This window comes from Monodon monoceros, unplaced genomic scaffold, assembly GCF_005190385.1.
Source record: "Monodon monoceros isolate NGI ecotype Baffin Bay Population unplaced genomic scaffold, NGI_Narwhal_1 Super_Scaffold_6, whole genome shotgun sequence".
NCBI lineage: Eukaryota > Metazoa > Chordata > Mammalia > Artiodactyla > Monodontidae > Monodon > Monodon monoceros.
The window spans coordinates 17,273,446-17,297,285 of record NW_021703783.1 but is presented as its reverse complement, the minus strand read 5'-3'; the positions used below and the strand labels follow the sequence as shown (position 1 = coordinate 17,297,285).

At 37.7% G+C, this 23,840-nt stretch overlaps 1 protein-coding gene across 2 annotated transcripts in view; it reads left to right on the top strand.

Moving 5' to 3' along the window:
- ST8SIA1 (ST8 alpha-N-acetyl-neuraminide alpha-2,8-sialyltransferase 1) overlaps nucleotides 1-23,840 on the top strand; it is a 152,232-nt gene that overhangs the window by 36,893 nt on the left and 91,499 nt on the right. For both annotated transcript variants that reach the window (XM_029204628.1, XM_029204629.1), the window contains exon 2: nucleotides 20,850-20,994. In XM_029204628.1, coding sequence (XP_029060461.1) covers nucleotides 20,850-20,994 — 145 coding nt within the window. The remainder of the gene's footprint in view (nucleotides 1-20,849; nucleotides 20,995-23,840) is intronic.

The window sequence follows — 23,840 nt, the reverse complement described above, 5'->3', positions numbered from 1 at the left end:
TATTTGAAAGGACCTGGCATAGTGTCTTGTGCATTGCAAGAACTGAGTGTTTTTCTTAATTCCTTCTTTTTTCTCTGTATCCTCCTTTTTCCATTAGCCCAACCCTGGCCACTCAGTTTTAGATATCTCCTGATGGTCTGTTCTAGGTTTTTTCTCTTTTGTATCTCTATACGAGATATTATTAGTTTTTTTGGTTGAGCGTAAGGAATGTGACTGTGACTCAATGTTTCATTACTATTAGCATAAGAAAAAAATACTGCGAACCAAAGTTGAGCCTCGGGACATAACCACATTTAGGTGCTGGGAGGAAGAACTGCTGTTTTGTCAGGAAAGAGAGAAAAAGCAAATAGAGAGGAGGTGGTTAGGTGGGTTGATACACTGCCATGTATATCCAGGACAGAGAAGCTTATAAGAAGGAAACAATTGGTCAACAATGCTGAAGGCCAGAGTGGTCATTTGGATGAGTAAGAAATGAGGAAACGCCATTTGATTTGATTTGGTCATTTGGATGTATTTGAAGCCCTTGGAGAGGGCTGTTTCAGTGAAGGTGATGAATTGGAAGCAAGTAGAAAAGTTAATGAGGAAGTAGAAGCAATAAGTGCTTTGAGATTTTTTGTTTGTAAAAGTCCTTAGAGAGATTTTAGCATATCTTAAAGAAGGTGGCATTTTTGAGGAAATTTTTCTTTGGCTTAGGGTAAATACAAGTATTTTTATGGTCAGAAATTAAGGATTTAGATAAAAAGGAGACTTTCAGGATGCTGGAGAGAAGGGGTGTTTAGTAAGTGTAAATTAATTTTAAAGAAAGCCCGAGATTATGGCATTAAGATCACTGGGAGAAAAAAATATTAATTGTACTTTTCTCAGTGTGGTTGTATTGCTTTTTAACTTTTAATTTCTTCTCTGTCCTTTTAAATATTTACCAGATTTTCTATAACAAGCATTTATTACATTAAGTTTTTAATAGTTCTAAAAAATTTATCAAATTTAATATGATAAAGTAATAAAATGGTAAATATAAATACATAATATGAATGAATGAATAAAAATAAATATGACAAGTGATAAATTGATAAAATAATAAAAATGATAACTTTCACAGCACTAAAAAGGTATAGAAACATATAAGATGAATATTAAAATCCCTACATATCCTAATACCCTCCATTTCCATTTCTTTAAAGCAGCCATCATCAGAATCATTTTTCCTGGCAGCCTTTTAGTTTTACACACATATGTTTTCAAATCAGAAAACATTATTGAAAATCACCAGTAAAGAAGTTAAACTGGAAAAGGATAGTACCACCTGGCTTCTGGTTTTCTGACTCCTCTTGAAAGACTAATAAATAATAATAGAGGAATATAAATAAGAATGAACTTGTAAGAATGAAGAAAATGGAAGAGGCTACAATAGCAGACAAAAGGCATCAACAGAATTTTAGGAGATGAAAAGCAGATGGCTCAGTCACGTCTGACAACATGTAGAGTACAGAAGTTGGAAACTTGAGTGTTTGCAACAGGGTAAGCCAGCAAGAAGGAAGCCAGTTTATGTTGCAGAATTCCCAAAAGATGCAGCAATTAGAGGTGAGTGCTGATGACACTAAAAGCAGGAAGATTGATTGGAAGTGTTCCTGATCTCCCCTTACCCACAGACACAAGGAGTTGTCTTTGTCCACGTGTTAGAAGACTGGAGATGACACGGAGTGACTCTGTACTTGGGACATCAACTGAAAACAGGGAAATTAAGAGAAAGGTTATATTCTGAAGAGTGAGACCTCAGCCTTCTCTTTTCACTTAGCTCCCAGAATGTTATCAACCAGGCTTATACCTTATCAAGAAATTGGAAGATTCCTCAATGGGAAAACTGACTAGTACAAGAGAAAAAGATGTGGATACTGACATTTGGGGATCCTGTCATGAAATGGCTGTTGGATTACACTCTGATGAGGCCCAGCAGTTGGAGCTTTTATTCATCTGTTTAGTACCACATTCTTAAACATAAACAGAGAGCTATAGATCTTTATTTAGAAATAAAAATATTTCTAAAATATTTTTAGAAAGCCTCTAACATGAAAGACAGAGACCAAAGTAAACCAATAGAAAAAACACACATGAAATGGACAATAAGAAAGCAGAAAAATATATAACAAATTATATGGCTACGATTCTCACAAAAAATTATATTGCATTCACAAAGGTTAGGAAGCTATGAATATAAAACTTTTTGAAAATAAGATAATCAGAAATAGAGACACAGGCGTAGAGAACAAACGTATGGACACCAAGAGGGGAAGGGGGGAGTGAGATGAATTGAGAGATTGGGATCGACATATATACACTATTGATACTATGTATAAAATAGATAACTAATGAGAACCTACTGTGTAGCTCAGGGAACTCTACTCAGTGCTCTGTGGTGACCTAAATGGGAAGGAAATCCAAAAAAGAGGGTATATATGTATACGTATAGCTGATTCACTTTGCTGTACAGCAGAAACTAACACAACATTGTAGAGCAACTATACTCCAATAAAAATTAATAAAAAAATTTTTTTGAAGATCAGAAAGAACTTTTTGGTATTAAAAATATGGTAGTGGAAATTAAAAGTTCAATAGGTGGATTTGTAAAATAATGTTTAGGAAATCATTCCCCCCAAAATAGAAAAGAAAAATAAAACAGTGAAAAAATGGAAAAAAAGGTGAGAAGTTTGGATAATAAGAATTTCAGAAAGAGAAATATAGAAGAAAAGGAAGTTATTAAAGAAATAATAGAAGGTTGTTTCCAGAACTGAAGGACCTGTTTCCTGGTTACAAGGGACCACCAAGTGTCTAGCACAGTGAATGCAAAAGACCTATTCAAGCCATATGATTGTGAAATTTCAGAATCCTTAATTTAAGATCTTAAAAACCTTTTATGATGAAAAATGATTAAAATCAAATGATTAGAAATAAGAATGATGCCAGATTTCTCAACAAAACACTGGCAGCTAGAAAGCAATGGATAATGCCTTCAAAATCTGAGAAAATTTATCTTTTTTTTGAGAAAAATCATTTTAAAATTAGAATTTTATACCCAGCTGAACTAAGTGAGAGTATTTTCAACATTCAAAGACTCAAAAAATGTACTTTGCTTGCACCCTTTCTCGAGAAGAAAATAGAGTATATGCTGTACCCAAATGAGAATACTAAGAAAGAGACAATATGGATAAAGGAAACTGAGTAATACAATACAGAAAAGAGGTGAAGGCAGTTCCCAAGATGACAGTTGTTCATCAAGGCTAGAGAGAAGGCAGCCCAGATTACAGCCAGAGGACAAAGACTCCAGAAGAGATGTTTCCAAGAAAAAAAATCAAACTGATTAATCTCTTGATGTGTTTGACCACACTGAGAAAATTTTACAGTTCTTTGAAGAATTAGAAGGGGAATTGGAAGGCACATGATAAATGAAGCAAATGAAAATAGGCAATAGTTAACTCCAGGAAGAGCAAATTTTAGAAAGCCTACAAGAAAGGAAATACAGTGATAGTACTCAGCTATGAAATCATACTTAGGACTCATAATACTAAAATAATGTTGGTTCAACTAAAATTTTTTATGTAATTCTTTGGGGAATGTGGAATGAAGAAAAGTCTGTGCGTGTCTGTTTGGGGTAGGATTGGATAGTGATATCTTCATCTTCCTTAGTAGTAAGTCAATTGATAGTACAAAGAGTTGGAAAATAAAAATAGCGCTATTTGAATGAATGAAACCATTGCCTTTTGGTCTAGACATGGGTGTGGGAAATATGAAAGGAAACAGTTTAAACTCTGTTTGTATTTTGTATAACATACTTTTCTGAAGCAAGAGGAACCTCATTAGTATATACCCTTTAATTCAGGAAATACTTCTAAAACTTTATCCCAGGAAAACAATCATGAATATGTTCACAAATCTAAGCATGAGAATGTTTACCACAGTGTTGTTTGTAGCATCAACAAATTGTAAACAGACTAAATTCCCATTTCAAGAGGGCAAGCACTGAGCTCATTTTGTTTACTGCTGTGTCTTCAGTCTCTGACACATACTAGGTACTCAATAAATATTTACTGAATATTTACTGACTAAGGGAATAATTGAATTAATGCATAGGAAAAATACACACCAAACAATCTATTAACAATGGTTGTCTCTGTGTGGAGGGATTATCTGTGATTTTTTTTTTGCCTATTTTTCTAGTTTGTATTTCTGAAAATTTCTAAGATTAACATTTTTAAATTATAATTTTCTATAATTTAAAAATATAGTACATTTTAAAAAACAACCATTAATATTTTAAAAACAACCACCAATCAAGAGAGCAGTTCATAGGCTTGAGGCTGAAATGGTCTTATAACTGCACTGTATTTGCTTCTGAACTTCCTGATGACTCAGTCCAAAGGACCACTTGATGGGTCAAAGTAATTCTTATTGTTTGATAAGTAGAAACATAACATTTTTATGTAATTAGAAAAAAAATTTCCAGACACTAAATTCAAGGAGAAAGTTATCACATAAATAAACGAGACCATGAATACGTAACAGGCATTACCTTCAACTTCAGTTTTAAAGAAAGTTGGATGCTATTCTTTTTTTTTTTTAATTAATTAATTTATTTTTGGCTACTTTGGTTCTTTGTTGCTGTACATGGCTTTCTCTAGTTGCGGAGAGCAGGGGCTACTCTTTGTTGTGGTACGTGGGCTTCTCATTGCGGTGGCTTCTCTTGTGGAGCACGGGCTTCAGGCGCACGGGCTCAGTAGTTGTGGCTCGAGGGCTCTAGAGCACAGGCTCAGGAGTTGTGGTGCACAGGCTTAGTTGCCCTGTGGCATCTTCCCGGACCAGGGCTCGAACCCGTGTCCCCTGCACTGGCAGGCGGATTCTTAACCACTCCGCCACCAGGGAAGCCCTGGATGCTATTCTTTTTTTTTTTTTTTTTTTTTTTTTTGCGGTACGCGGGCCTCTCACTGCTGTGGCCTCTCCCGTTGCGGAGCACAGGCTCCGGATGCGCAGGCTCAGTGGCCATGGCTTATGGGCCCAGCCGCTCCACGGCATGTGGGATCTTCCCAGACTGGGGCACGAACCCATATCCCCTGCATTGGCAGGCGGACTCTCAACCACTGCACCACCAGGGAAGCCCTGGATGCTATTCTTGATGTAACTGTTTCTTATACTGACCCTCAATAAAGGCATAGCTTTGTAATGTAACTTGGTTGAAGGCGTTTCTACAGGATGGTTAGTTTATTCAGAGACCTCTCTACTTTTCACAGGTTACTGTTCCAAAAGTTGTTTTCAAGTCCAAAATGACCAAGAGAATTTTTGACCTTGCATTCCTCAATACATTTCTACCAAGTAGAGTGTGAGTCTGTCCTTTGAAAGTATGTTATTCTGCTTTTTGGTTTTATAGCCAGTTAAGTTACAGTTTCCCCAAATGGTTAGGTTTTGTCTGCACTGAAGGGTTTTAAGGTAACTAAGCATTTTCCTTGATCTCTTCTGATGTTGTGAGGGATTCCTTAGCAGGTAACCCATAAACACTTGCCTTTGTCCCCTTTAATGGGCAGATTCAGAGTGGCCCTGAACATCAGGAAACATACATTTTTGTATTTCCCCCAGTTGAATGCAGTCTTGTTTATCTCTAAGCACTGAAGACATCATAGTAGGCTTATCAGGTCTCTAGTTTTCAGCTTCTGTTTATCCTTTATTGACAAACTAAAAACAAAAAAAATTCCCTTTCATCTATTATTTTCTTCTCTTTTTTCAATTGTTTCTTTATTCACTCTTTGTCAAATGACTCATTCCATCTACACTTGTAATATCCTTTATTTTCTCAATGCTTTCAGTTTTTAAAATTCATCTCCACTTTTGTTTCCTTTTTAAGCCTACTCTTCTCCTGAATTGTTGCTGTCAACTGTCTCAATACTTTTCTATCTGGATGGGATCAGTGATATTCACAAAACAATTCAAAATTAAGTACAGATGTAGCAAACATAACAAACAGGGTGAGGGATGATAGATGGATGAACTGAGAATACCTGCCTGATTGTTTTCACAACATGTTGGGGGTAAACTGAATTGACACATTTGACCTGAAGAATAAGCTGTGTTCTCATCTATGGAAGCTTATAGGATGGGCATTTAAAAATAGCTACTAGTTACGCGAATAGCTGAGTTGTTCCTGGTTTGATTTGATACAGAGAAAGAAAATAAAGAGTCGAACTCCTAGGAGAAAATCCGCTAAGACATCCCTTTGTCTCTCCCAAATACCCGTTCCTTTAACCACACATTTAATGGGAACTAGATGACAGTAAATTAAAGGTTATTGACAACCTGAATGGCTGATACTCTGTGCTGAGTAAAGAGAGACCCATATGTTTTAGACAAGCAGGTGGCACAGTTAATATTCTGGTAAGAAAATTGAGAATCCCTGGTTTGTTTTGTTGCACAGAATTCTATCCTGTGAAAATGGGTCATAACGAAAAGCCAAAATTTTTCTCAGAAAATAATTTTGAGTATGTTGAAATACTGGAATGGTTACTCACATAAATACCAGAAGTGTGTGCCATCATGGAAGAGACAAAAAAATTTCAGGACTAATGCTCCAGTCCTGCATTGAGTAGGCAGTAGAGCTGAGTTGAATCCAACAAACTTGACTCCTGGGTTTGAACCTCTAAAATTTACCACTTAGGTCATCTTATGTTTGTTGGTTCAGTTTCCTAGTTTAGAGAAATCTGTATAGTTTGGAAAACCCATGTGGTTTCTATCACATTTGTCTCCTTTTTGTTTGTTTTGCTTTCCACTAACTTCTCATCTTTCACAGAAATAATCTCACACCTAGGTGTTATTAGAACAAGAAAAGAAAAAATCGTTCTAAACAGAGTTCTTTTTTCTTAATTTTTTTCAGCATAGTGACTTACATACATCATGAAATGATTATCACAAGAAGTTTAGTGAGCATCTGTCCTCTCATAGAGACACAACATTAAAGAAACAGAAAAAATATTTTTCCTTGTGATGAGAACTCAGGATTTACTCTCTTAAAAGCTTTTATATATAACATACATCAGTGTTAATTATCTTTATCATGTTGTACATTACATCCCTAGTACTTATTTATCTTATAACTGGAGCTTTGTACATTTTGACAACCTTCATCCAGTTCCCCCTCCCCCTGCTCCATCACCTATGGAAACTACAAATCTTATCTCTTCTTATATGAATTTGTTTGTTTGCTTGTTTTTGAAGTATAATTGACCTACAATGCTATATTAGTTCCTGTTACACAGCATAGTGATGTGATATTTCTATACATTTAAAAATGATCACCATGGTAAGTCTTGTTACCATCTGTCACTATACAAAGATATTACATAATTATTGACTATATTCTCCACACTGTAAATTATTTTTAAAATTCTTTTAATTGAAGTATAGTTGATTTACAATGTTGTTTTAGTTTCAGGTGTACAGCAAACTGATTCAGATATATATATATATTCTTTTTCAAATTCTTTTCCCTCATACGTTATTACAAAATATTGAGTATAGTTCCCTGTGCTGTACAGTAGGTCCTTGTTGGTTATCTATTTTATGTATAGTAGCCCCACACTGTACATTTCATACCTGTGACATTTATTTTGTAACTGAAAGTGTGTACATCTTAATCTCCCTCACCTATTTTTCTCTTCTGCTGACCCCCTTTCCCCTCTGGCAACCACCTGTTTGTTCTCCATATCTATGAGTCTGTTTCTATTTAGTTATGTTTGTTCATTTGTTTTGTTTTTTATATTCCATATATAATTGAAATAATACAGTATTGTCTTTCTCTGACTGGTTTCACTTAGCATAATACCCTCTAGGTTCATCCATGTTCTCACTAATGGCAAGATTTCATTCTCTTTTATGGCTGAGTAATATTCCATTGTATAAATACAGCATATCTTCTTCATCCATTTATCCATCAATGGGCACTTAGTTGCTGCCATATCTTGGCTACTGTAAATAAGGCTGCAGTGAACATAAGGGTGCATATATCTTTTAGAATTAGTGTTTTCATTTTCTTCGAATAAATGCCCAGGAGTGGAATTGCTGGGTCATATGGTAGTTCTATATTTAATTTTTTGAGGAATCTCCATACTGTTTTCCATAGTGGCTGCACCAATTTATATCCCCATCAACAGTGCACGAGGGTTCCATTTTCTTCATATCCTTGCCAGCACTTGTTATTTGTTGTATCTTTGATGATAGCTATCCTGACGGGTTTGAGGTGATATCACATTGTGGTTTTGACTTGCATTTCCCTGACAATTAGTGATGTTGAGCATCTTTTCATGTGCCTGTTGGCCATCTGTATGTCTTCTTTGTCTTCTTTGGAAACATGTCTATTTGGGTCCTTTGCCCATTTTTTAATTGAGTTTTTTTTTTTTTTGATGTTGAGTTGTATGTGTTCTTTGTGTACTTTGGATATCAACCCCTTATTAAATATATTGTTTGAAAATATCTTCTACCATTCAATAGGCTGACTTTTTGTTTCACTGATAGTTTCCTTTGCTATGCAAAGCTTTTTTTTTTTTTTTTTTTTTAGTGTGCTGTAGTTCCATTTGCTTATTTTGGCTTTTGTTTCCCTTGTGTGAGGAAATACTGCTCAAGACTGGTATCAAAGTGTTTACTGCCTGTTTTCTTCTAGTTGTTTTTTGATTTTGAGACTTACATTTAAGTCTTTGATCCATTTGTACTTTATTTTTATATATGGTGTGAGAAAATAGTCCAGTTTGATTCTTTTACATGTAACTGTCGAGTTTTCCCAACACCATTTAATGAAGAGGCTGTCTTTTCCCCATTGTATATTCTTGCCTCCTTTGTCATGACTGATGATATAAGTGTGGGTTAATGTTTGAGCTCTCTATTCTGTTCCATAGATTTATGTGTCTGTTTTTGTGTCAGTGCAAAACAGTTTTGATTACTGCAGCTTTGTAGTATAGTTTGAAGTGAGGGAGTGTGATACCTCCAGCTTTGTTCTCTTTTCTCAAGATTGCATTGGCTGTTCAGGATCTTTTGTATTTCCATACAAATTTTAGAGGTATTTGTTCTAGTTCTGTGAAAAATGCCATTGGTGTTTTGATAGGGGTTACACTGAGTCTGTAGATTGCCTTGGGGTGTATGGTCATTTTAACATTATGAATTCTTCCAATCCATGAACATGGTATATCTCTTAATTTGTGTCATCTTCAACTTCTTTCATCAGAGTCTTATAATTTTTCAAGTACAGGTCGTTTATCTCCGTAGCTAGATTTATTCTCAGGTATTTTATTCTTTTTGATATGATTGTAAATGGGATTTTTTTCTTAATTTCTCTTTCTGATAATTTATTGTTAGTTTTTAGAAACCCAACAGATTTTCGTATATTACGTTTGTATCCTGCAACTTTGCCGAATTCTTTGATGAGTTCTATTAGTTTTTTGGTGATGTCTTTAGGATTTTTTATGTATAGTATCATGTCCTCTGCAAACAGTGACAGTTTTACTTCTTCCTTTTCAACTTGGATTCCTTTGATTTTCTTTTTTTTTTCTGATTGCTGTGGCTAGGACTTCCAATACTGTGTTGACTAAAGGTGTCAAGAGTGGACATTCTTGTCTTGTTCCTGATCTTAGGGGAAATGCTTTCAGCTGTTCACCATTGAGTGTGATGTTAACAGTGGTTTTGTCATATATGGCCTTTATTATTTTGAGATATGTTCCTTCCATACCCAGTTTGTGGAGAGTTTTTATCATAAATAAATGTTGAATTTTGTCAAAAGCATCTATTGAGATGATCATATGATTTTTATTCTTCAGTTTGTTAGTGTGGTGTATCACATTGATTGATTTGTAGATATTGAACCATCCTTGCATCCCTGGGATAAATCCCAACTGATACATTAAAAGGAGTATGATCCTTTTAATGTATTGTTGGATTCAGTTTGCTAATATTTTGTTGAAGATTTTTGCACCTACATTCATCAGTGATATTAAAAATCTGCAATTTCTTTATTTGTGATATCTTTGGTTTCAGTATCAGGGTGATGCTGGCCTCATAGGAGGAGTTTGAAAGTGTTCTTCTGTAATTTTTTTGGAACAGTTTAAGAAGAATAGGTGTTAACTCTTCTCTAAATGTTTGGTAGAATTCAACAAACAATCTGGTCCTGGACTTTTGTTTGTTGGGGTTTTAAAATTACTGATTCAGTTTCAGTACTGTTAATTGGTCTGTTCATATTTTTTATTTCTTTCAGGTTTAGTCTTGGGAGATTGTACATTTCTAGGCATTTTTCTATTTCTTCTAGGTTGTCCATTTTACTGGCCTATAATTGTTCATAGTAATCTCTTATGATCCTTTGTATTTCTGTGGTGTCAGTTGTAACTTCTTTTTCATTTCTAATTTTAATTGTTTGGTCCTTCTTTTTTTCTTGATGAGTCTGGCTAAATATTTATTAATTTTGTTTATCTTTCCAAGAGTCAGCTCTTAGTTTCATTGATCTTTTCTGTTGTTTTTATTTTTTAGTCCCCAGTTCATTTATTTCTGCTGTGATCTTTATGACTTATTTCCTTCCACTAACTTTGCATTTTTGTTTATTCTTCTTTTTCTTGTTCCCTTAGGTGTAAGATTAAGTTGTTTATTTGAGGTTTTTCTCATTTCCTCACGTAGGCTTTATTGCTATAAACTTCCTCTTAAAACTGCTTTTTCTGTATCCCATAGATTATGAAAATCATTGTTTTTTTGTTTTCATTTGTCTCCAGGCACTTTTTTATTTCCTCTTTGATTTTTTCAGTGACCAATTGCTTGTTTAATAGTATATTGTTTAGCCTCCAACTGTTTGTGTTTTTTGCAGTGTTTTTCTTGTAGTTGATTACTAGTTTCATAGTTGTTGGGAAAGATACATGATATAATCCCAATCTTCTTAAATTTACTAAGACTTGTTATGTGGCATAGCATGTGATCTATCCTGGAGAATGTTCCATTTTCACTTGAAAACGATGTTTATTCTGCTGCTTTTGGATGGAATGTTCTATGTATATCTGTTAAGTTCATCTGGTCTAATGTGTGGTTCAGCTGAATAGAGTTCCCATATTTAAAACATAATTTCTCTTAGTGCTATTCAGGAACACCATTAACCATGATTACATAAAGAAATCCCTGCTGCGTCCCCCTTTACTGTGTAAACTTGTGCATTGGAGAAACAGCTCAATTGTAAATCAGTGTAACTCGTGATCTGAGTAGCAGATTTGGCATCTGCCACTTGGGCAGAAGGTTAAAACTCAGTATACTGAGTGTGGTGGTTTACGTGGGTACTGGTACTTCTGATCTAGACCTCACTTTCAAAACCTCATGTTCTCATGGATGACTGCCCACTTATTTCTCCTAGGGGATGCACTTGCCCCTTCCCTATGCTCCTACCCAAGCCTCCAAAAGTGAATTTGTTGCATTCCTCCAAACCCATGTTTTTAAGTTTCATACCACTAAAAATATATTATCCAAATTTGGTATATATCCATTTAGCTGTTTTGTCATGATCCTGGTAAGAGACCAAGAGAGAAATATCTTTATTCATAAAATTAAACATATACAACAGGAAAATTTTCTTTGTCTTTCAAATCCTTCCATTCTTCAAAAGAGGGAAAAAAAATCCAAAAAGAGTATGTATAATAGGTCTTTTCATACCTAAGTTTGATGTTAAATGATTAGAAAGGGAGTCAAAATTAGAGGGCTTAATCAAGTGAAGTTTCTCAGGATAAGAGAGAGAGGTGATGGAGAAAAGGCTGGCTTTGGGGATGGTTAGAGGAAATGATAGAATTGTATCCAGGGAAAAGACAGATATTCACTGGGAGACTTTTAAGAAGTTTTTGTGTTGTGGTGACCCAACCCCCTCCATTACAATTTCAGGAAAATCCAAATGTCTTTGTGTGATTTTGGAGTTGGATTTATCCTTGAAGGTCTATGGATGATGCTACAAGAAGTTTGATGGTGAGGGCAGATTCTACTCTTTTCACTGGAGTAAAAACCACATGTGCGCAGCCCTGCATGCTCCTCTCCCTGCGACCCGCCTGCCCCGCACCATGCCACACTCTCCTTACTCTAGCTTTGCTGGTTTTCTCCATGTCCTTTGAACATACCAGGGTCACTCCTGCCTTAAAGCTTTTGTACTTGTTTGTTCTCCCTGAATGCTTTTCTCTGGGATAGCCTGGATATCTATATTGCTTACTTCCTTACCTCCTTCTGAGTAAACTGAAACGTCACCTACCCCGTGAGGACTTACCCAGCCTCCTGTTGAAAATTACACCCCCACCCCTTACTCACATACTTCATCTTTTGTCTGTCTTCTCCATTAGAATTTAAGAGGGCAAAGTATTCCAGGCTCTCCTTCTCCTGGCCCCCATTCTGTCCCTAGTGCCTGGAACAACACTGGGCACATAGAAAGTTCTCAATAAATATTTACTGAGTGAATCAAATAATGAGCACTGTTCAAAGGAGCCCAGTCAGTTTCAGTTACCAAAAAAGCAAACCGGTGATTCTCAAAGGATAACACTAGAGCTTTTCTAGTTGTATAGACAGATAAGCATAAGGAGGAAGACTGCAGGTAAGTGCTTATTGAAATCCTTCCTGGAAAAATTTACGCTCTTCAATTCAAATAATCAAGTGTACTTGTTAAGTACACTACAAAACAAATATGCGTTAGGGAAAACCAGATCATCTTTGAAATACTTGTTTTCCAAAAGTTTCTCCTGTAAGTCTGCTCTGCCTGTGGTAGAGAAATGCAAATTACACAGGGCACAGATCGACCTCTCTTTGGAATACTTTTTCCTTATAATACAGTCATTTCAAATGTGAAGAATAAAATGCCGCTAAATAAAAGATTACTTGCTGTCTTAAGTAGTATGCAAGAGTTGTTTTTCTCTGTTTCTGTAATCCTGGCAAATGATCCAGAGATTAATCTTTGAAAAGCCTTTTTTATTATATCTGTAGAAAACATTATTTTAAGTGATAATCTCATGAAACGAATTCTCCTCCATACCATTCAAGGGAGTTTTACAGAGAAATAAGATGAATACAAATCTCTACCCTGTATCGAGTGTGTATTTGGATCTCTTAGGTCAGGGATGTAAGCCATTGAGGGGACAATACTGTGGACAGAAGGTGTGGCCTTTGCCACAGAGATGGTGTTGTCACCACCTGCTCCCAAGTCTTCTACAGGCAGGACCCTGCTGTTCATTCACTTCAGAGCAGCTTCTGCTGGTGCTTGTTCTAGATCCTGGGCCCTCAGTCAACTGTGACTCCTGACTTTTATACTTGCTTCAAAATGGGTAATTTAAGACAAAGATTCCTTTAAGTTAGGGTGAAAACCAACTTCAGGATGGTACAAACCCTACCTGCCATAATCTCTGTGAAATCTGCCGTTTCCATATTTAGAATAAGGAATTTCTCTGTAGGCCACCAGATTCTTCACTTAAAGAAGAGCCCTCTGTTTATCTTCTACTCTTAATGGAGTGAACATATAATTTATCATCCAAATAGGGACATGTTTGGGAATGGAAGGGGGGAGGTAACTATTAATAGTTGTATCTGGGCAACAGTCATAACCTAGGATGGTGGGAGGCAAGCAGAATCGAATGGTGCCTGAATATGAAGGAGAATGAAATGAATACTTATTGAAACCATACAATGTGCTAAGGACTTTATATATATTATCCTCTGATGTGGTATGTGGGCACGTTTTCAACAGTGAATCTGGAGTTACATTAACCAAGGAGTTGACATATACTAGTCTAACAGGAATTTTAGGAACTTAACTCAGGACAGTTTACAACAAGAGCTATCGATTGAACTGTCTGGAGGAAACGCATTAGATACACATTTTGGCCAAAAGTCAAATGTTAAAATCAGTACTTGACTGAAGTCAGGCATCGCTAGACTAGAAAGAATTTTTTGGAGGCAAGATCAAATCTGAAAACTTGTCTGAAATTTTATAAGTTAAACTTTGAAAGTTTGGCACTGGTGAAGGAAACAGAATTTATCAGTGCCATCCGCTGATGGACCACTCCTGTGGTGCCTGTGCTGCAGGCCTGCGATCCAAAAGGGATGCTCGCTTTAATCACACTAATGTTTAGTGCACAGTGTAAGGAACTTGGGATTCACCACTCAGGAAATCTTCAAAATCCTGGATCTGCTACTACTGAAAATGTTTACCCACCTATAGCAGTTATTTTGACAAGAGTCTTTTGTCTTTTGGTCTCCATAGACTGCAAGTGTAAGGAATTTACTTCTTCAATTTGAATTTTGATGAGTGAGGACAAAATGTGCGTTGAGGTTCTGTAACATGTTCTTCTTTTCTTCCAACTTGTAATTTGTTCATCCAGTTGATCAACATTTATTAAGCACCAATTCAGTGTCTTAGCCACCATTTAAGGGGATGGGGACAGAGCAGTGAACAGAAGACAAAAGTCTTTGCCCTCATGGAGTTTAAATTCTGGGACTTGGGGAGACAGACAATAAAAGTATAGATAAAACATATAGCATATAAATAGCATAAGTGCTATTAAGAAGAATAAAGCAGTTAAGGATATGAGGAACTTTCTATTATGACTGGGTTATGATGATTTTTCATGGTGTTGTTTATAGGGTTTTTTATTCTCATGAAATTTTTAGGGGCAGATTTGGTGTTTATTAATCCCACATATGAAGAGTTCCCAACTAGGACTTTTTTTTTTTCCCTGAGCAACTCATTGTCTAAATGGAATTAAATAACTGAAAATTAAATAAAGTTCTTAAGGGTTATGTGTTTAATATTTTGAATGCTAGTATATCAACTAATTCTACAAAGATTAGAATTTTCATGTAATCTCAACTCTGTTATTCTTCCTTAAATTATTGCTTAAAATTTTATATATATTTGTTGGTAAAAAAATGATGCAGTATTTTTCCTAAGGTTTTATGCTAAGCACACTTAATATTTCCTTTAACTGACAATTTATTCTCCGCTGTAGTTGAAGATCCTTCATAATTTTTATACATAAAATTAATAGCTTTCACAATAAGTTTATTATTGCAACATTTTCCTTTTGAAGTATTAAAGATATATTTATACTTCACCTGATGGATAGAAATTCAACATAGAAAGCATATAAGGAGATTTTTCATTCCATCTACTTCTAGGCTGCTTATCAGAATTTTAAATTACACATTCAGTTGTAAACAGCAAACTTTAGTGACATTCCCTGTTTATGTTACTAACATCAACACCCTATTTAGATACGATGGTGAAGGAAATGATCACACAAGCGTTTGTCACATACGTGTACAAGGAGGCCAGAAATGGCATTGAATTGGATGTTTAGCTGAGTCTAAAGCTGGAGTGTGACAGCAGAGTTTGGCCAAATACTGAGACCAAAGTGAAACTCTCCTTCACCTCTGCTTTCTCAAATTCAGTTCTTCCTCAGAAGGGGCACGATAGTGTCAGTCATTGGAGTGACAGCCTCCCAACCTCCTTCATGTCTGGTGACCAAAGTGATGAACATGGCATCCAAGAGAGTTTCAGCAAGGTTCATGCTGATACTGGGCATTATTAACTGAGTGGTTGGGTTTTCACCCTTATTTGTCTGTTTAGTTTCACCAGAACCTCAGTCTTCCTGGCACAATAAGCCAGTGAGGTCTTCTTGGCTTAGTTGATATGCATGGCTTTCACTGGGAGGGGATGAGAACCTGAGTGAGTTTTTAGCAAGTGGCTCCCAGGCTTCCTAAATACTTACCTTCATGATGCAATTATAGCATCATTTAGCAGGAGCTCTGCTGAAGCTTGAATTCAAATAATAAAAAGCATTTACATTTTAACCCCAATACTCAACTCACACTTAACTGAAACATAATAATCTGCAGATTTAAACTTGAATATAGAAATGGGTTTACTTTTGCTTTTTTAACTCTGTGATTTTATTGCCTGCCACAAATAATGGGCAGCATTAATGCAAAGCATGAGAAAGGGGGTGGGAACCAAATTTTCTAAACATTCTAAAAGCTGGTATGTGTCTTCTCTCCAGGGTCACCTGCAAGTTGGATGGAGGTGAAATTCAATTTTATATCCCCCAAACCTAGCACAGTGTTAGGCAAGCACTCTGTAAAAACCATTGCTACTGCTACTACCATGATTAACACTTCTACTGCTAGGAGTGCTCTATCCACTACTGCTTTTGCTTCTGTGGTTGTAGCCCATACAGCTGGTGAGCTCGTGTGGGCCCTTCTCAGGCATGGGGGGTGAACACACTTCTATGTTGTGGTCCCTTTTCAGCCACCCTCCAGACATGCGCATGGCAGAAAGAAGATGGGAAGGCACTCTGGATGGAGGGAAAAGTCCAAAAGTTTATAAGAAAAGCACTCCCATATTGCAAATGGTGCTATGATTATTTTGAATTTGCTATAACTCTTAGATTTTTAAAAGTATTTGTACACATGGGACACTTTCTATTTTCTGTCGAGTATTTGGTTTTCCCACTTAGGGTAGGATTGCCCTGAGCATGATGATGCTGAGGGAAAACATGTGAATTTGAGTCCATCTAACACACATTTAATCAATAATTAAGCAAACATTTATTAACCTCATGAACTTTTTTCCCCACATCTTTATTGCAGTATAATTGCTTTACAATGCTGTATTAGTTTCTCCTGTACAACAAAGTGAATCAGCTATATGTATACGTATATCCCCATATCCCGTTCCTCTTGAGCCTCCCTCCCCGCCGCACATCCTATCCCTCTAGGTCATCACAAAGCATCGAGTTGATCTCCTTGTGCTATGCGGCTGCTTCCCACTAGCTATCTATTTTACATTTGGTAGTGTATATATGTCCATGCTACTCTCTCACTTCGTCCCAGCTTCCCCTTCCCCCCCGTCCTCAAGTCTGTTCTCTACGTCTGCATCTTTATTCCTGCCCTGCCACTAGGTTCATCAGTACTGTTTTTTTTAGATTCCATATATATGCGTTAGCATATGGTATTTGTTTTTCTCTTTCTGACTTACTTCACTCTGTATGACAGACTCTAGTTCCATCCACCTCACTACAAATAACTCAATTTCGTTCCTTTTTATGGCTGAGTAATATTCCATTGTATATATGTGCCACACCTTGTTTATCCATCTGTTGATGGACACTTAGGTTGCTTCCATGTCCTGGCTATTGTAAACAATGCTGCAATGAACATTGTGGTACATGTATCTTTTTGAATTATGGTTTTCTCAGGGTATATGCCCAGTAGTGGGATTGCTGGATCATATGGTAATTCTATTTTTAGTTTTTTAAGGAACCTCCATATTGTTCTCCGTAGAGGCTGTAATCAGTTTACATTCCCACCAGCAGTGCAGGAGCCTCATGAACTTGACTTGAATAGGTCTCTTGCTCTGAGCTTCAGTTCCATTGTCTGTAAGTTTAAGGTATTGTAATCAGCTCTATCTTAGTTTTTTGGGGGATGAATAGAGGAAGCCAGTGCAAAGTGATATGTAAGCTGCTAGCTTAATAAAGATTAAATGGGGTGTCATTATATGGCTGGGACAGATTTTTCTTCTGAATTTCCTGTAGCACTTTGTGCTCAATAGCAAGTTTAGTTTGGTTTGGAGGTGAGAGCTGTGGTCTGGCTGGAAGTAAGTACCAGATATGAAGTAAAAAGACCTGGGAGCAAAATCATGCCCCACCACCTCACTAGTGATGTGCCCCAAGTTAAATTACTGAAAAAAAGAATCCTAAAGCTATGTAGCTCCAAGGTCACTCACTGTGAGAATTAAGTGGGAAAAGATCTAGGAAGGCACCTGGTGTGTTGCAGGTGTTTGGCTGGTGTTTGGAAAGCATTCCTTCAGGAAAGAGAAAGGTAAGGGTGAGTCAAAATGGTCCTGAACAGGCAGCATGCGGAGAGGAAAAAGCATGTCCCGTGATGGCCCTAATACATTTCCTCAGGTGTGAATTAGGAATGATAATGATTCCCTTAATTATCTCTTAGGGTTACTGTAAGGACTAAAAGTGGTAAGATATCACCAGAAATGGAATAGGGGCTCAAAAATTTACTCACCCCCAAAAGTTGAGAGTCATGTTTAAGATAATTATCCTCGTTTTTAAAGACCGTCTTAAGCCATGTCTAGTTCTATGTTGACTGACTATAGTACCTAGGATGGTTTTTTGAGAAAATGTAGGCAATTCACTATAAAACTTTCCTGCCTCTGTTCAGGCTGCCTTTTGGGTAATGAAACACAATAAAAATTACCAAAGATGGAGGAGGCAAGGAAAGAGCAGCTGACGGAATAATGATGTAGAAGTAAGAGTGATGCACATTCTAGCAACTTTGAAAGATGAAGGCCATTTTCCCGAGCCCCTCTCCCCCATCCTTTCTGCTGAAACTTTTGTGAAGGGGAAGCCAGCCAGAAAGCACCAGAGAAAGCACCAGGTGTTGGGAAGAGCTCCAGGCACTGACTCGATTTATTCATCTCTGCAATGAGGTCAGACTTGTACTACATGCTTCACCTGCGCATTCTCAGGGAATTCTCAAGAACAGTCTCTGAGGTCGTTTCTGAAGCCCAGTAACATTCCTGGGTTATGGAGTCAGTAAGTGGCAGAGCCAATATTTGAACCCAAGTACAGTTGCCCCCGAATCCTCATCCTCAGATTCTGCCTCTGAGGATTCAACCAATGGGTAGATGGAAAGTATTTGGAAAAATTAAAACTTCCAGAAAGTTCTAAAAAGCAAAACTTGAATTTGCCTCACACTGGCCACTATTTACATGGCATTTACATTGTATTTATAGCTATTTACATAACACACTGCATTAGGTAGTGCACTAAAAAGTAATCTAGAGATGATTTAAGGTACACAGGAGAAATTGTGTAGGTTGTCTGCAAACACTGTGCCATTTTATATAAGGGACTTGAGCATCCATGGGGTTTGGTATGGGGGGGGGTGTCCTGGAACCAACCTCGAGGAGACCAGGGATGACTGTACTCTAGTTCCTCATCCCGTCAGATCTAAGCTTGGGTACCACTCGTGGCCAAAGATATCTGAGCAAGCAGGTCTATTTAGGGGCACCATTCAGAAGTGGTTTATGTCAGCGATTTGGCTTATTGGTCCTTCTAGAAGTGGGACTGGGGAATGAGTTCTTTTACTCCTGAAGGCTCAGTGAGGAAATGGAATTGGTTTCTGACAGGCTTTGAATTCGAGGAGAATGTGAAGCTTAGCCTATAGAATAGTAACATGGCCACCATGTGAGGGGCAAGCAGAGGAGCGCCAGCGAGCCAGCCCAGGACAAGGGGAGGAGACCCCGGAGACCCTGGTGTTTCAGACACGAAGAGAGTGAGGAGACCTTCGCCAAGTCCCGGCGCTCAGCTGTGTCCCACACTTCTGAGAGATCAGACAAAACGAGAACCGGAAAGGCCCGCAATTTACCAGTTGAAAGGCAGGTTGCTTCACCGGTGCCTGAAATCACATCCTTCATCTCATTCTGTTTCTATTTAAAACGATTTCCCAGGGGTGGTTCTTTGATCATGCCCTCAGTTTGGGGGGACGTGCACCCTCTTTGGGGCTCCTCTGTGTATTCCCTACTCCGTACAGGTCACGTAAAGTCCGTGGTCCCCAAATGTAACCATCTGATTGTTAAATCACCATGAAGATGCATTAGCCATCCAAGCCTTTTCTGCTCCTGGACGTTTAAATCCATCAATCTGTAATTATAATGATTATTTTTGCCTTCGGACATATTTCAACTGCATGTGAGAGCTGATGTTTTTCTTTCTTTTTGTTTAGTTATCTCAGTTTCAGGAGTACAGCATTATAATTTAACATCTGCATACACTACAAATTGATCACCACCATGTGTCTAGTTACCATCCATCAGCAGACAGTTGACCCCTTCACCCAATTTCTCCCACCCCCCAACCTCCTTCCCTTCTGGTAACCACTCATCTGGTCTCTGCAACTGTGAGTTTCTTTTTGTTTTGTTTTGTTTTCTTAGATTCTGTATATGAGTGAAATCAGACAGTCTTTCTCATCTGATTTATGTCACTTAGCATAATACCTTCAAGGGTCATCCACGTTGTCAAAAATGGCAGGATTTCATTCTTTTTCATGCCTGAGTAGTATTCCGTGGTGTATATATACCACATCTTCTTTACCATTCATTCATAAATGGACACTTAGGTTGATTTTATGTCTTGGCTAGTGTAAATACAGTTGACCTTTGAACAACATGGGCTTGAACTGCACAGGTTCACTTATACATGGACTTTTTCAATAAATACATACAGTACTGCACAATCTGAGGTTGGTTGAATCCATGGAGGCAGAACTTCAGATACAGAGGGTCGATTATGGGACTTGAGCATCTGTGGATTTTGGTGTCTGAGGCAGGTCCTGGAACCAATTCCCTGCAGATACCCAGGGACAACTGTAACGCTGCCGTGAACATGGGGGTGCATATACCTTTTCCAATGAGTGTTTTTGTGTTCTTGTGATAAATACCCAGAAGTGGAATAGCTGGGTCACATGGTGGTTCTAGTCTTAATTTTTTGAGAGGTCTCCATACTGTTTTCCATAGTGCCTGCACCAATTTACAGTCCTACCAGCTGATGTATTTTTTTTAACTTTTTAAAAATTATGAAATATTCCAGTCATGCATTCTGATGGCTGAAAGAATGAGTTAATAGTAGTCTAATCACCCTGGAGACACAGATGCTTTTGTGAGCTGGCACTGAAGTAAGGCTGCACATCTCTGTGGGAATGACAAGTGAATGAGCCTGCTGCTCACTTAACCTGCTGTTCTTTTCTCTCTCTGTTTTCTCTCCTAGGAAACAGATGGAAGACTGCTGTGACCCCGCCCATCTCTTTGCTATGACTAAAATGAATTCCCCCATGGGGAAGAGCATGTGGTACGATGGGGAGTTTTTATACTCATTCACCATTGACAATTCAACTTATTCTCTCTTCCCCCAGGTTAGTACAGAGTTTGTTGCCTTTCAATATAGTCTCTTCTCTGTCTTGATATCATAGGAAAGGGATAATTGATTTTGCCTAACTAATCAGATCTACTTGTTTTCATCTTCTTACTTTTCTGAATTAGAAATGCTTCCCTTTATACTGTCATTTTTTCGTGAAGAAATCAAATAATGTTGTGATGCAGGGGCAGCAGTAGGATATTACAGAGTAACAGATTTCCTAGCCCTTCTGATTTGAGTCATATGAGACTGAAGAAGGCAAGCAGAGAAGGAAGCAAGATCAGGGAATTGTGGAATTCCAGTGCTTTGAGGTTGGCTCTGGTATGATCTTGAAGATTTGCAACACTGGAATGTTTTCTTGGGGCTGATACTCAGGGAGTGGGGACCATATGGTCAGAAGTTGCTTCTTAGAGCTTGTGAATCTTAACCCTGTGGTTAGATTACTGCTATAAAGTGTAGGAGTGGTGGAGATGGAGAGAAAGTATTTGACCACTTTTGAAGTGGTCTGAATCAAGCTTTGCTTCCTTAATGTTTTTCTTTGTGGTTTCCCAAGCATTGAAATCAAATGTTTTACTAAAATATATCTATGTAGCTAGTGGGGGGAAAAAGGAAGTCTTTATTTCTAGGGAGCCGTAGTTGGAGATGGGAAGTGGATCTTAGGTGAAATTGCCCTTAGGGAGAAATTGAGAAATGAATGTCGGCTTCCCCAAGTCTTCACGCTACTCTTGGTTTGGCCAGATGATTGTGCAGAAAGAGAATTCATGGTCAGAGGTGGAAAACGTATATCTGTATCAATAGCAAAGATTCTTCGGAGGAGGCATCTTACAAAGTTTGAGGCACAGGCAGTACCAGATCCAAAGTCACATGCTCTATGAAATCGCTCCCATTTGCTAGTTCGTTCTTAGGTGTTTTCATCCAATTTAACGGTTTTAGAGTATGTATAATGATACAGTTGAAAAACTTTATTTTAAAATAGGAAATAGAAGGTTTAATTCATGGCCAGCATCCTTGTGCTTTTTCTCTCTTCTTTTTTGCCCTTGGGAGCCTTCCTTATGTCAAAGCAAATGATTAACAGTCATAAAATGTAGAATTGAATTTTGTCTCCATCTCTTCCTAACTAAATGCCTTGCTAAGTCACCTAACTCTTCTGAGGTTCAGCTTTCTCATTTGTGCAGTGGCGAGAGCAGTACCTGTCCACTCACAGAGTTGAGGTCAAGGACATGTCATATAATGCATGTACAGGTATGCTGTAAACTACAAAGCATTATGTAAATGTTTTAGGTTTATTAATGTTGTCCTGGTTCATATGCTGCATCTTTAGACTGAGGAATGAAGAATATAATTGCATTAGTCAGAAATCTTCCTAGGCGTTTTGTTTTGTTTTGTGTTTGCGGTACGCGGACCTCTCACTGTTGTGGCCTCTCCCGTTGCGGAGCACAGGCTCTGGATGCGCAGGCTCAGCGGCCATGGCTCACAGGCTTAGACGCTCCGTGGCATGTGGGATCTTCCCGGACCGGGGCACGAACCTGTGTCCCCTGCATCGGCAGGCGGACTCTCAACCACTGTGCCACCAGGGAAGCCCTTCCTAGGTGTTTTTAGCAGAAGGATATTTCATGTTGGGCATTAGGCACTTAAAAAATCGTTAGGCGAATAGAGGAGTTGGACTCAAGAGGTGGCTCCTGGAATTACTTAGCCCAAGAACTTTGCTGCCATAACTGCGGTTTAGGGATTAGAAAACCACCGTGGCCACTGCCATTGGCAGAAACAGGGCCAGGAAGATGGGTTTCAACTCACCTCCTCCCTCCAAACCTCCCTCAAGTGCATCTAGTGGGTAAGATTAATTTACATCCAGAACACTAGTTGCAAAGAAGTCCAGGAGGGGCAGTTTTTAAAGCAATCAAACTTTAGCAGGAAGCTAGAAAAAGGGTGGAATTGAGGTTGAGTAAGCCAATTCACAGCATCTTCTTTGTACAAATACTGATATCAACGTGCTATGAAATGAAGAAGAGATAAGGAAGCAATCTCCTTTAACAGCTCATCAAATAGAAAAGATTTTAAAGAAACCCAAAATAGGATTTTATAGATGAGGGCTTTCAATCATACTAACTGACTTTGTGCTAGAAAATAGATTTGAAGAGAAGAAATGATTAAAGAAATACAAACTAACTTCCCATCTTATCCGTTAAGTTGCAGCAGTAAGATAGCAGGAAACATTTTCTTTTTCAAGTGTGTGCACATGAATTTTGTGTCTCTGTGTGCCAGCTGCAAGACCAAGGAACCATCCCTGAATAATAAAGGAAAAATGCTTTTTTCTTAGAAAGTGAAAGTCATCACATCACTCTGTGTGTGCACAGTCATTACAAAGGGCTGAACCAGTTCAATGGGTAGACTTGAAAAAAGGTTACGTGTGTATTCTTCTGAAGAGATTCTGAAATGACTAACTAATTTATAGAAATCCTGGAGAATCAGTTTGCATCAAAAGGTGTCTATACCCGGGCCCTCTTATTTCTCAGTGAAAGATTTCTAGCTTGTCATCAGGAAGCTAAGTTGTCAGTTAATTGTTAGGCTTCATTCATGCTCCCTGTGGGAAGAAAGTGGTATGTGTTGATTGGGCAGAAATGCAGGTGAGTGAGCTGGGCTCTGTGTTGTCAGTTGAACAAAGCATCCCTCCACTCCCTGTTTCAGCAAGATAATGCTAAATCACTCCTTTGCTAACTCAGATGTATAACTTTATATCACACTTTTAATTATATATTTTAATGTATTTAGTTTAATTATATATTACACTTCTCCCCTAAATGCTCCATATATGTCAGCTGTCATTATTATTGGTATTACTCCTTT